We start from the raw sequence: 12925 nt of genomic DNA on the forward strand, positions 1-12925 counted from the left end.
ATGGGACGGGTTTGGAGGTGGGGCCTTTGAGAGGTGAATGGAGCTAGTGCCTCTAAAAGAAGACCTCGGGGAGCTCTCTTGGCTCTGCATCCACGGACGACACAGCGAGTAGACAGCTGTCTGTGAACCAGGAAGTTGGGCTCACCAGACTGAATCTGTCTGCACCTTGATCTTGGACTTCCCAGCCCCTATGGAACTGAGAGAAATAAGTATCTTGTTTAAGCCACCTATTATTTTTTATAGCAGCCTGACTAGACTAAGACAGTGGGCAATCTTGAATTTATAGTAGATCCAATTTATCGTGTATGACTTTTTTTCTAGAAGTATTTGGCTGCTTGGATGCAAATATGGAAAAACTGGATTATTGGGTTCATAATGGGTTGGGGAAATATATACATTTCTTGATTAGGGTAGCCCCTGCACGAATAAACACTCTTACTCAAAAAGGACATACACAAGTAATGTAGCTATGATACAGTTTATTTCAACTAAACTAAAACAAAATAACTCATTTCTTTGGGGGGGGGGGAAATTCTATGTATGCAGGGCTGTCCTGATTGACCATAATGTATTTTAGCAAAAAAATATTAGTTACACCACACCTCATAAAGCTCTCAGTACACAGTAGATACCAAATAACTTTGCTAAATGACCAGACATTTGGAAATATCAAAACATGGTCATAAAACAAAGTCAAATGCATGAGTTATGAATCTTGTGAATTTAGAATATACTGAGTTGTTATATTTTTATCTGTATAAAAAAATCATTCTCCAGCCTTTCATTTGCACCTATATTTTCCTGAACAGAAATAACCTAAAATTCGAAGGCTTAAATTCTTTCTTCGGACAGCCTCAGGAATGTCCGATTCCCCTTCATACCCGCAGCTGTCTCAAAAGGAGCAGACCACTTCAAACAAAGACATCCAGATCTCACTTCTGTACCATGTATGCAGATTCTGCTGGGGACGAGTTCCTGATTCGGCTACCAATTCACTCAACTTAGTTCAAAAACGTAAGAACTGATTAGGGGACTCCATTTGCTGTCATGTAAGCCCATCAGCCCTTCTTTATCACTGAAAACCAGTTAGTGACACTTGGCCCTCAGCTTAATCTGCACAAATGCAATTTGGGAATTCTATGACAGTGATGTTAGCACATTTAAATGTGAAATGCAAGACTCTGACAATTCAATAATTTATTTTTTAAATATGCAAGCTGCTGTCTTTCTCAATAATCACTTTTTTAGTGAACAAATGAAAAACAAAATGGCAAAAGCAGAAAACTTGAATTTCCAAAATGAAACAACAGTAAAAATTTCATATATAGAGACATGACTGGGGTAAGCTTGTATTGCAATAATAATTATTCATTATTGTATATAATTGGACAAAAACAGCCCTGTCTGAAAGCACTGGATCAAACTGTCTCCCCAAATCCTTCTAAGACATGATTCTACATACTAAAATGAAACATTTTAAATAAATGCAATATATCACAGGACTACCAGTTTTTATATTCCTAAAAAAATTAACTTTAACTGCTATAGCAATGATTTAAATACATGTGCTGTTAAAAAATTGTAAACATACTCTTTCTTTCTTTACCTGCGAGATAATACTAAAAAGAAATTCCACAATTTCTTGATTCCTTCAAAACTAAGAACCAAAATACTAAACATAATAAATAAATATGCAACCTGGAGGCCTGGGAAAGGGTATAGAATACCGAATATAATACACCAGTGTATTAAAAATCCAGTATTTCAGTATTAAAATTTCTTAATCTCAATACAGTTAGGTTTATTGCTACTATAAATAAGCTTCAAATTAAGGCACCTGTCATTACCTATGAGAAAAATTTGGATTCAAAACAAAGGATATATGGACTGTAAATATGGACTATTTTTCTTCCATTCCATCATTACAGATATTATCAATTTTAAATGGTAAGCTTTTGTATGGCAATAAATATATTTGAACATATTACCTGAATATAGTTAAGATGTTTATGATACTTCGATACTTTAATTAATGTATATGATACCTTAATTAAAGTATGTAATACTTTAATGGGGAAATAGGCAAAATCAAATCAAGAAGGTCGACAAATGACTAAATACAAGAAATATGATGACCTTTAAAAAATTACATTGTAGGGATAGTGACTATGAACAGACCTTGGCCAAGTCATTTAACTTCTCTGAGCCTCACTCTTTCCATTGGTAAAATTTCAATACTAGCTGCTCTGTCAAGCTCGGAACACTGTTGCGAGACCAAATGACGTGATGTTAAAAACACCTGGCAAACTATGAAGCACTGAACAAACAAATGGTATTATCATAGGCCAGATATCTCAAGTTTCTGATATTATGCTAACAAATAAGGTTACAGTCATTTCCTTTTGCATCCACTTGAGAGCATCCAGTTTTAATCAATTAGATAGTTGTGGCATGCATGGAGCAAAAATTTATACAAAGAGGAAATCTCTAAATCTGAGCTTCCAGAGTTTTATGACCTGGTGTTATGCTGCGAGTGGGGCACCCCACTGCTTGCTGGGGCTCAGGCGACCTCTGACACTTCCTTACTGTAAAGAGGGGCAGACTGCTCAGAGAGCTTGGCTTCTGTCCTTTCCTCCATCTCCCGCACCATCTGCTATCCTGCAGCATGCAGTTCCATTAAAAGAACTACATCTCACAACAGAAAAAAAAAAAAGTTTTAAGAGTATTAAATACAGATGAGCCCAATCACAGTACATTACTCAGCTTGGCATAAATCTGAAATGGCTCATAACCCCAGCAGGTTCTCCCTGGCTTAGCCACAAGACCTTCTTCTACGTATAAAATTATCCCGGGCCAGCTTTTTCCGGAGTATGTTCTGAGGAATGCTAGTCAGGTTAGATATTAACAAATGAAAAACATATCTGTGTTAAGTTTGGAATATGCAGAGGGAAATAAGTTTACATACTACAGAATTTCTTAGTCTTTGATGTACTGAGTGTATACTGTAAAGAGGAATAGACTGTACAGCATTTCCCAAACTCATCTGACCACAGAACCCCCCAAAATATCTAGAGGGCTAATAACTCTTCAAACACTCTTTGGGAAATGCTAGTCTAGCTAATTTGCCTGGTTTTAAACATTCCAGGGTTACATTTGGCAATAGTTACCCTTTTTAATTTCTAAAGGAGCAGAATCATTTTGCTTATAAGGCCAACTATTATAATAACCTCCTGGATTCCACTCCATAAGTATCCTGCCCAAAGCAACTAAGAACTAAATTTCCTTTACTCCATACCAAGGAATTCAAAGAAGTTACTCTCAAATTAATGAGAATTATTATCTTTAGGAACTCTTTATATCCTTCCTCAAACATTAAAAATGCTAAGATCTAACTCTGGATCTTAGGATCTAGAATTATAATTACCTTGAAATGGGAGCATTTTATCACAATATCACTGCAATTAACACTATTAATAATAATACGTACTAGTAGTAATAGCAGTAGTGGTGGTGGTGGTGGTAGCACTGACTAAGCACTTATTTTGTGCCTAAATCCTCACATTCACTCTCTGAATTTAGGACCTACTATTACACTCTACTTATTTTTATTTTAAATTTATTTTAGAGAGAGGAAGGAGAGAGAAACATCAATGGGAGAGAGAAACATCAATCAGTTGCCTCCTGCATATGCCCTGACCAGGAATCAAACCCGCCACCTTTTGATTAATGGGATGATGCTCCAACCAACTGAGACACACTGGCCAGGGCTGTTATAATCATTTTAAAGGTAAGTACACTGAGGTTGAGAGCAATTAACTGACTTGCCAAGTGTCACACAAAATAGTAAGGACAGAATCTCAAATTTATATCTGAGACCTCACCTCAGCTATTAATCACTACATAATGCCATCTTATATTTTGGTAACAAAACAAAAGCATTTACGTCAGACTCTGGTTGTTAAACTGGAAAGTTAAAGGGTATTCATACAGATCCAAATGGACTGATATTTGGTTTTGAATTTCCTTTTGAGAAAACTCCTAGGAATTCCTTAAAGGAGATACTTTAAAAAAGAAATTTTTTGTTTTTATATTTTTTTAAAGCAGAGAAAAATAGACTGCTATTTACCAATGATAAGTTTAGATAAGGGAAGGGTTTCAAAAATCTGCATCCAAGGTGAAGACATTATCTGTGTTTTCCGCCATCACTGCAAAACGCTGATACTCTGAAACTCGCTTCTCAAAGAAATTTGTTTTCCCTTCTAAAGAAATGTTTTCCATAAAATCAAAGGGATTTTCTGCCTGAAAAATCTGAAAAGAAAAAAAGAAGAAATGTTATTAGATATTCTGAAGAAGCCAAATTATATCCCACAAGAAGAGCAACAGGTAACAGAGCTCAAGTCTCTAACACATATCTAGTCACCCACAGTACCACACTATTCCCTAAGAATCTGGAGAGGCTCAAGGCTGATAAATGTTCCGATGACTAAGATCACCTACTAACCTCTTCAAGTTACTAGCATCTCTGGTATTCTAAGAAGTAGAAAAGGAAAAGGAGGTTATCTCAGGAAATGAAAGATTTAATACCAACCAACCAAAATGCAGAACACAGTCAAGTTCTGTGAATAAAACATGACCACTTGGTGTGCCTTTACACTATTTTAAGTGCTTTAAATAATCCTTTGTAGTACTATGATTATCATCTCCATTTTATGGATAGGAAACTGAGATAAAGGTTAAGCAACCTGCCTAAGTCACATAGCGAGAAAGTAGTGGAACCAGGATTCAAACCCGGGTAGTCTGGCTACAACCACCATCTGCTAAGTCCTTTGAAAATCACACCTCTTTACGAAACCCGGATACATTATATCTGATAAACAAAATGACAGAAATAACTTCAAGACAACTGAGTTCAAAGAGTAAGTTATGATAGTTAATGTCATCATAATAACTATTTCCTATTTAAAAGTATTAGCCCAGCCCAGCCATCATGGCTCAGTGGTTGAGCATCGATCTATGAACCATGTGCCCAGGTTGTGGGCTCAATCCCAGTGCGAGGTGTGCAGGAGGCAGCCGATCAATGATTCTCTCTCATCAGTGATGTTTCTATCTCTTTCTCCCTCACCCTTACTCTCTGAGATCAATAAAAATATATTTTTAAAAAAGTATTAACCTCCAAATTACAACAAAGACAGATGGAGATTTATATGAGGGTAAAACACATAAATGCATATGAAATACAATTATCTAAAAATAATCTGATTTTAAATAAATACATGCAATTATTAGAAAATAACTTATTGAGCTTATTAGTTCTAAGATTTATCAGCATCCTACTTCTGTTATGAATTTCATTTTAAATTTCAAAGGATTTTGCAAAGCCAATTTGTTCATGCAAAACAATGCAATGACCAAAACCGGTTTGGCTCAGTGGACAGAGTGTCAGTCTGCAGACTGAAAGGTCCCAGGTTCGATTCCGGTCAAGGGCATGTACATTAGTTGCGGGCACATCCCCGGGATGTGCAGGAGGCAGCTGGTCGATGTTCCTCTCTCATTGATGTTTCTAGCTCTCTATCCCTCTCCCTTCCTCTCTGTAAAAAATCAATAAAAATATATTTTAATAAAAAAAACAAAAACAAAAAACAATGCAATGGACATTTTAAAAGTAAACTAGTATGTTACAAATGCTTTCAGTTGAAATGTAATATTTTAGTCACCTCATTTGACAATAACATTTTAGCTTAGTAGTCATACATTTTAAAACATCTTACTTTTGAGAATCCAAGTTCCACAAGCAATCTGTCAGCTACAAACTCAATATACTGTTTCATCAAAACACAATTCATTCCAATGAGGCCAACTGGCAAGGCTTCTGTTAAGAATTCCTGAGAGAAAAACAAAAATAGAATATAGTACAAAGACAGAACATGAAATAAGTATGTATCTTCCAAATAAAAGGACTGTTTTAGTCTTATTAATCTTCTAAGTCACTAATCTTGTCCAAGGAAAGTACACTAGGTTAAATTCTTTCAACATGGCAAACAATGTCCATTTGTTTAAAAATGTTTGGGATATTTACTGTTCACATTATTTCACATTCTCAAATAGCCAAATTAATGGAAACTAATTACCAAATTACTAGTACTTTTAAATTTTATACTGATTGGTTTTAGAGAGAGAGGAAAGGGAGAGAGAGAGAAACATCGATTTATTGTTCCACTTATTTATGCATTCACTGGTTGATTCTTGTATGTGCCCTGACCGGGGATTGAACCCGCAACGTTGGCGTACTGAGAGGATGCTCTAACCAACTGAGCTACCCGGCCAGGGTAAATTATGATATTGGGAGATACTTTGTTCTGAAATATGTAGAAAAAGATTCACCAAAGATGATCATTGTGGAGAACATCATTATGGAAAGACATTACAAAAGAGAGAAAACACAATTAACAATGAAAATGAGACTGGAAGAGGGTTGGAAGATAAACTGTACTCCAATTACATTAACAGACAATGGTAAAGTGTTAATAGAGGAAAAATAAAAACATTAACCATGTGAATTTAGTTCTCAAAATGATTACAGATACCAAAATGTATTTTATGCCTTTTCCCCTCTCCCAATATAAGAAGTTTGGCTGTTTAACTATGCAGTATTTAAAAACATTTTTTTTAAAAAAATTTGTTTTACTTTTAAACTAGTTCTTTCAAATAATAAAACACATCCTAAGTGGAGCATCCAGATCTTTCTAGTCATAGATTGTTACATGCTATAAATTGAGTTTTACTATTCACTAATTTATTTATTTATTCTATAAGCATCTGGTGCATGCTTCTAGCTAGATACCCTGCTAGATTTCTGAGAATACAAAACAAACAAGAAACCATCACTTTTAGTCTAACAGCTAACAATCTAAAAATATAAAGCTAAAATAATTAAAATAGTTTGTTATGGCACAAAATTTGACAGGTCAATGAGACAGAAAAAACAGTCCTTAAACGGACTTTATATACATAAAGTAATGTATAATACTTACTTATAAACCAAATTATAAACTGACATAATAGTTGTAATACATTATCTATTGGTACTGTCAGATTGACCATATAAAATTGTTGATTTTTATTTTTACCTGCAAAATGGCAGTTTCATATGAGTCAACCTAATAATAGAATGATACAAACTTCAGAGAGAGATGTGCTAATCATATATAAGCTTCCCTGCTTACCTGCTCAATTTCAACAGCATTAACAATGATCTCCTTGACCCTTTTTTCTGAAGGCTTATTTACTAAGTATCGAAACATCAGGCAAGCAAAGTCACAGTGAAGCCCCTAAAACAGAAGAAAAAAAATGTCAAAAAAAGTTTAATCAGCTATTTTCACACAGTGATGTGTCAGGCATCCTATAGAATAGGTTCTAGGAATGCAAGAAGATAGAAAAAGGATTAAGAGGTCCAGGAGGTTCTTTTCTTCTCATTAAAATGCAAGTTATAATAACCCATAATAAAAAATTTTCAGTGCCAGCAAATCTTAGCTCATCAACATGAAAGAAGAATTAATTAACAACAACAAAAACCTACAATCAAAAGCATTTTGGAAAGGAAAACAAAGCAAGAAGAGCTATAAAAGTTCATTCATTTTTAATGTCTAAAAAATTAAGAAATGATTGAAAAATGTAAGTATTTAAAGAACAGATGAAACACTCAGATTTTGAAAAGTCATTTATATTAAATAAGAATGGCTCAAGTTAAAAATGAGTTTAGTGCAATGAAAATGGAAAGTGAAGGATTAAGCATACCATTTGAAGATGAAATGACATTGCAAATAACTCGACCAAAGAAGAAAAAGTTGTGAAATACCTTGAGAACAGAATGGTTATGCAAATACAAGAAATGGTATAGAATGTTAAATAGTTGAAGAACAGAGCAAGGAGATTCAACCTACAATAATTTAACCCACAATGAACACAGAATAGATGTTCTAAAGCTGAAGATAACAGAAGAAAATTTTAAAAAGTCAAAACAAAAAAAGAGAAAGAAGCCAGAGATACAGAAAGATAATGGCATTCCAAACAAAATTAACAGAAAAGGACACTAAGGCAGAGTCGATTAACATTTCTAAACCACAAGGAAAAAGAAACAATTTTGGCCCTGGCCCATTTGGCTCAGTGGATAGAGCGTTGGCCTGCGGACTCAAGGGTCCCAGGTTCGATTCCGGTCAAGGGCATATACCTTGGTTGCAGGCACATCCCCAGTGCAGGAGGCAGCTGATCGATGTTTCTCTCTCATTGATGTTTCTAACTCTCTCTCCCTCTCTCTTCCTCTCTGTAAAAATCAATAAAATATATATTTTTTAAAAAGAAACAATTTTGTAAACTACCAAATGGTGAAGAAGAGGAAGACACAGACACTTTAAAGGGTTACGAATCAGAATTTGCTTAGGTTTTTCTAAGTAAATCAACAAGTACCTGAAAACTATCTACAATAATAAAAGCATAATATGCTAATTAGACCAGAAGTCCTTCCGGATGAAGCTGGAGCTGTGAGGGAAGCCCAGGTCCCAGGTGCCAGAGGGAAGCTGGTGCTGGCAGCCAGGGGAAAGAAGGCCTATTCTTGCACAAATTTCGTGCATCAGACCTCTAGTCCTATATAATCCTAATATATATAAAGAGCTAGGTGGCATCACGACTGAATGGGCTACCGGTCACCATGAAGTGCATGGAGCACCTCTCGGTCCCTCCTCTTCCCCAGCTCCCAAGCCGCTCACCATGAGGGGGGGCTGGTGGTGGGGCAGGACTGGGGACTGTTGAGGGGCGGTGGTGGGCTGCTTCTCGGGGTGGCCGTGAGCTTAGCAGAGCAGTCACTCAGGCGGCAGCGAGTTTCGCGAAGCAGTCGCAGGGCGGGGGAGCCTCGCGGAGCAGTGGTGGGGCTGCGAGCATCGTGGAGCGTTCTGGGGTAGGGAGCTTCATGTAGCGTTGCAGGGCAGCAGAGGCCATGCGATGGAGGCCAGGCCAGGCCTAGGGACCCTAACCGCGCACGAAATCGTGCGCGCTGGGCCTCTAGTAATATAATAAAAGGCCAATATGCAAATCGACCAAACAGCAGAACGACGGGTTGCTATGACATGCACTGACCACCAGGGGGCAGGTGCTCAACGCAGGAGCTGCCCCCTAGTGGTCAGTGCACTCCCATGGGGGTGGGGGGGGTGGCACCACTCAGCCAGAAGCCCTGACCCGGACTCACGGCTGGCGAGCACAATGGCGGTGGCAGGAGCCTCTCCCACCTCCACTGCATGCGGGTGGTAAGGAGCAAGGGGTCCTGGACTGCGAGAGCCCTGGACTGCGAAAGCGATGTCTGACTGCCAGCTTAGGCCTGATCCCCAGGTAGACATCCCCCGAGGGATCCCGGACTGCGAGAGGGCGCAGGCTGGGCTGAGGGACCCCCACCCCCACTGCACAAATCTCGTGCAATGGGCCTCTAGTTGAAAGATAAGACTCAAATCAAAGTTGTGTTTCAAAGATTATTTACTTAGCTAAATTGTCATTCCCAGAAGAAACCATGAGAAGAAACCTCTTTGATAGCTAATCTTAAAAAATTTGCTAGTGAAACATTTTCTTCAGACTTGACTCCAGAGATTACTTCAAATACCAAAGGCTGAATAAATATAAAATAAGCTGCTAATGGGTGTTAAAGAAAATGGTGATTAAAATGAAAGCTAGCTACCAATTCCAGTGATGAGTAAATCAAATGTGGGTACTTGTATTGCTAAATCAAGAAATGAATAAAGTTAATTTTGAGGTTTAAAGAAATTCTACTTAAAATCCTAAGAAGATTGTTTTTAGTTAAAAAAGTAATCTGAGACTGGAATTTAATTATTCCAACTACTAAAAAGAAAGAATATAATGTGATAGAGGTGCTAATTATTACTACAATGGCAATCATATCACAATATATAAATGTATGAAATTAACATGTCCTACATTTTAAATTTACACAATATTATATGTCAAATATATTTCAATTTTTAAAACTTAATTTGGAAGAATGGACACAGTCTTGTAAGAATACTTTTAATAGGAAAATTATGAGATTTATCCTATCATCCTATATAATAAAGAGGTAATATGCAAATGGTGTTACGCCGTGACACATAATGACTGATCAGCAGGAGGGCGGGGCAGCGAGCTACGTGGGGCGGAGAGCTATGAGCGGCAGTGGGTGGGATGGCCAGCTGAGACAAGCAGCAGCAAGCTACGTGTGCAGAGCCACTAGTCAAAACATAAAAGACTATTAACATAAAATAAAATACAATTAAAATAGTTTATTATGGCATGAAATTTGACAGGTAGGCTGATGAAAAAGAAAAAATAGCCCTGAAATAGATTTTAGAATACTTAAAACTTTAACACATAATAAAGATGAGAACGATGGATTACTTAACAAAGAACTGAAATACTTCCCAAGAGTGTGTAAAATAAAATTTTAACTTATCCTGTACTATACTATATCTATACTAAGTTCAATATTTATACTAAACAAATTCCAATTGCATTAGAAAGCTAAATGTTAAAAAGCCAAGAAGAAAATGTGTGTGATTACTTAACTCATCACTCAAAGCTCATCAATAAATTTCAGGGTTTTGTATGTTAAAAGAGCAAACAAAATAAAAAAGCAAGACAAACTGGGAAAATATTTGCAATAAATATAACAAAATTCATATTTTATATTATAATCATGCAATAAATATTTTTAAAAATCATTTAAAAATATTTAGTGAAAGAGCCCAATCACTATGCATTAGGTATATATATCAACAAAAGTAAAGACAAAAATAAGTTGCCGAAACCGGTTTGGCTCAGTGGATAGAGCGTTGGCCTGCGGACTGAAAGGTCCCAGGTTCGATTCCGGTCAAGGGCATGTGCCTTGGTTGCGGGCACATCCCAAGTAGGGGTTGTGCAGGAGGCAGCTGATCGATGTTTCTCTCTCATCGATGTTTCTAACTCTCTATCCCTCTCTCTTCCTCTCTGTAAAAAAATCAATAAAATATATTTAAAAAAAAAGACAAGAATAAGTAAACACAGAAAAAAATACAAATGACTAATATTATTTTTAAATGTTCAATCTAAGTAGTAATCAAACAAATGCAAATAAAACCAATAATGAGATACCATTACTCTTATCAAATTTGTCAAATAGCCTGGTCAGTGGTTGAGCATCCACCCATGAACCAAGAGGTTACTGGTTCAATTTCCAGTCAGGGCACATGCCCAGGTTGCAGGCTCAATCCCCAGTAAGGAGCATGCAGGAGGCAGCCCATCAATGTTTCTATGTCTCTATCCCTCTCCTTTCCTCTCTCTATACAAAAACAAAACAAAACAAAAAAACCAATAAAAACGTATTTTAAAAAAATTTGTCAAACATTTATCACATAAATCCAAATTCTAGTAAGGGTATGGTACGAAAAGACATGTTCATAGGTTGCTAGGTAGGGCTGAATATTGCTATAAAATTTCTGGAAAGAAATCTGCAAGCAAGTATGAATGACCTTTCAAATGTTTATACCTTAAAATCTAGTAATTCTAGCTCTAGGTAAATCTAGCTTAGGAAAATATTATGAATTTGGGACAAAGCTTATGTACAAAGATATGCATTTTGCATTATAGCAAAGCAAATAAACAAAATATCTGGAAACAACCTAAATTTCTAACTATAGAATAGTCAAATAGTACTATTCATTAGAATATTATATATCTAACAAAATTACTGTTTACAAAAAATGCTTACTGTCATAGAAAAATCTCACAATATGCTGCTAAGTGAAAAAAGAATAGCTTACAAAAATACAAGAATATCTCAAATTGTAAAGATATGATGTCTGTATATATCTACATAGATTTAAATGTAAAAAAAAACCACCTAGAAAGAAAAACAATGAAATACTAAAAGTGATTGATTATCTGTATTCAGATTGAGTGGTTTTATTCTCTTACTTCTCTATAATAATCAGATATGACATTAATAATAAAAATATATAAGAAATTTAAAGGCATAAAACAACAAAAGGTAATTATACAAAGCATTTTATGGCACTTAAAAAGTACTCACACATACTATTTAATTGTATTTTAACAAAACCCTTTTAAGGTTCATATTTGAAGATACTGAGGCTCAGAGAAATTAAGGTCACTTAGAGATAAGCTGAGCCAGGATTAGTGTAGTCAATAAATATGAACTGAATTGCTGTAATGGGCTAAATACTGAGAATAGAAAGATAAACTCAAGGAGCTTAGAGACTAACAAAGGAGAGAGAAAAGATGTACAATATATGTTATGGACTGTAAGATAGGAAGAAGTTCTAGTTTCAAAGAGATACATGAAGGAAAGCGTGGTCAATTTTACCTTATTAGGTTAGGAAAGTTTTGAGTTGCAACTTTAAGAAGGAAACTAACAAATTAAAAAATTGGCAGGAAAGATGGAAAGGGTATCGCAGGTAGAGGGAGACAAGGTTTAGTTACTGTCTGTGTCTGTGTGTGAAAAATAAAAGAAACCATCTAAAATGACTCCAAGATTTCAAATTTAAATGAGTGGATGGAAGTTGGAAATTCTTAATACATTTCTAGAGAAAACAGAAGGAAGAATCAATCTTGGGAGAAAGATGAGTTTGACTTCGCCTTCCAGGAAAAACCATCTAACATGTACTCGAATACACAAGTTTGGAGCTTAGAAAAGAATATATGGGCTTAAGATAAAGTTTTGATGTTATGAGCATCTGGGTGGTAGCTGATTCCATGGGAATACATAAGAACAGCCAGGAGGTCATAAACAATGAAAGAGGGAACCAGAATACAATATTTAAGGATGAGCAGAGGAGACTGAGGAGAAATAGTTAAGAGGCAAGAGGAAAGCGGTGTCTTAAAAGCCAAGGAAGAA

General features: G+C 36.0%; 1 protein-coding gene across 3 annotated transcripts in view; it reads right to left on the reverse strand.

Annotated features, from left to right (window-relative positions):
- Positions 1–462: 462 nt before the first annotated feature.
- Positions 463–12925, reverse strand: part of RRM2B (ribonucleotide reductase regulatory TP53 inducible subunit M2B) — a 32096-nt gene continuing 19633 nt past the window's right edge. For 2 of the 3 annotated variants that reach the window (XM_008148495.3, XM_028156154.2), the window contains exons 7-9: positions 7224–7328; positions 5769–5882; positions 463–4308 (exon numbers count right to left, since the gene is read on the reverse strand). In XM_008148495.3, the coding sequence (XP_008146717.2) occupies positions 4156–4308; positions 5769–5882; positions 7224–7328 (372 nt within the window). In that variant the 3' untranslated portion in view covers positions 463–4155. Of the gene's footprint in view, positions 4309–4501; positions 4531–5768; positions 5883–7223; positions 7329–12925 lie in introns of all 3 variants that reach the window. The other variant, XM_054708489.1, reaches the window with a different exon arrangement.

The sequence above is a fragment of the Eptesicus fuscus genome, chromosome 19 (genome assembly GCF_027574615.1).
Source record: "Eptesicus fuscus isolate TK198812 chromosome 19, DD_ASM_mEF_20220401, whole genome shotgun sequence".
Classification (NCBI taxonomy): Eukaryota; Metazoa; Chordata; class Mammalia; order Chiroptera; family Vespertilionidae; genus Eptesicus; species Eptesicus fuscus.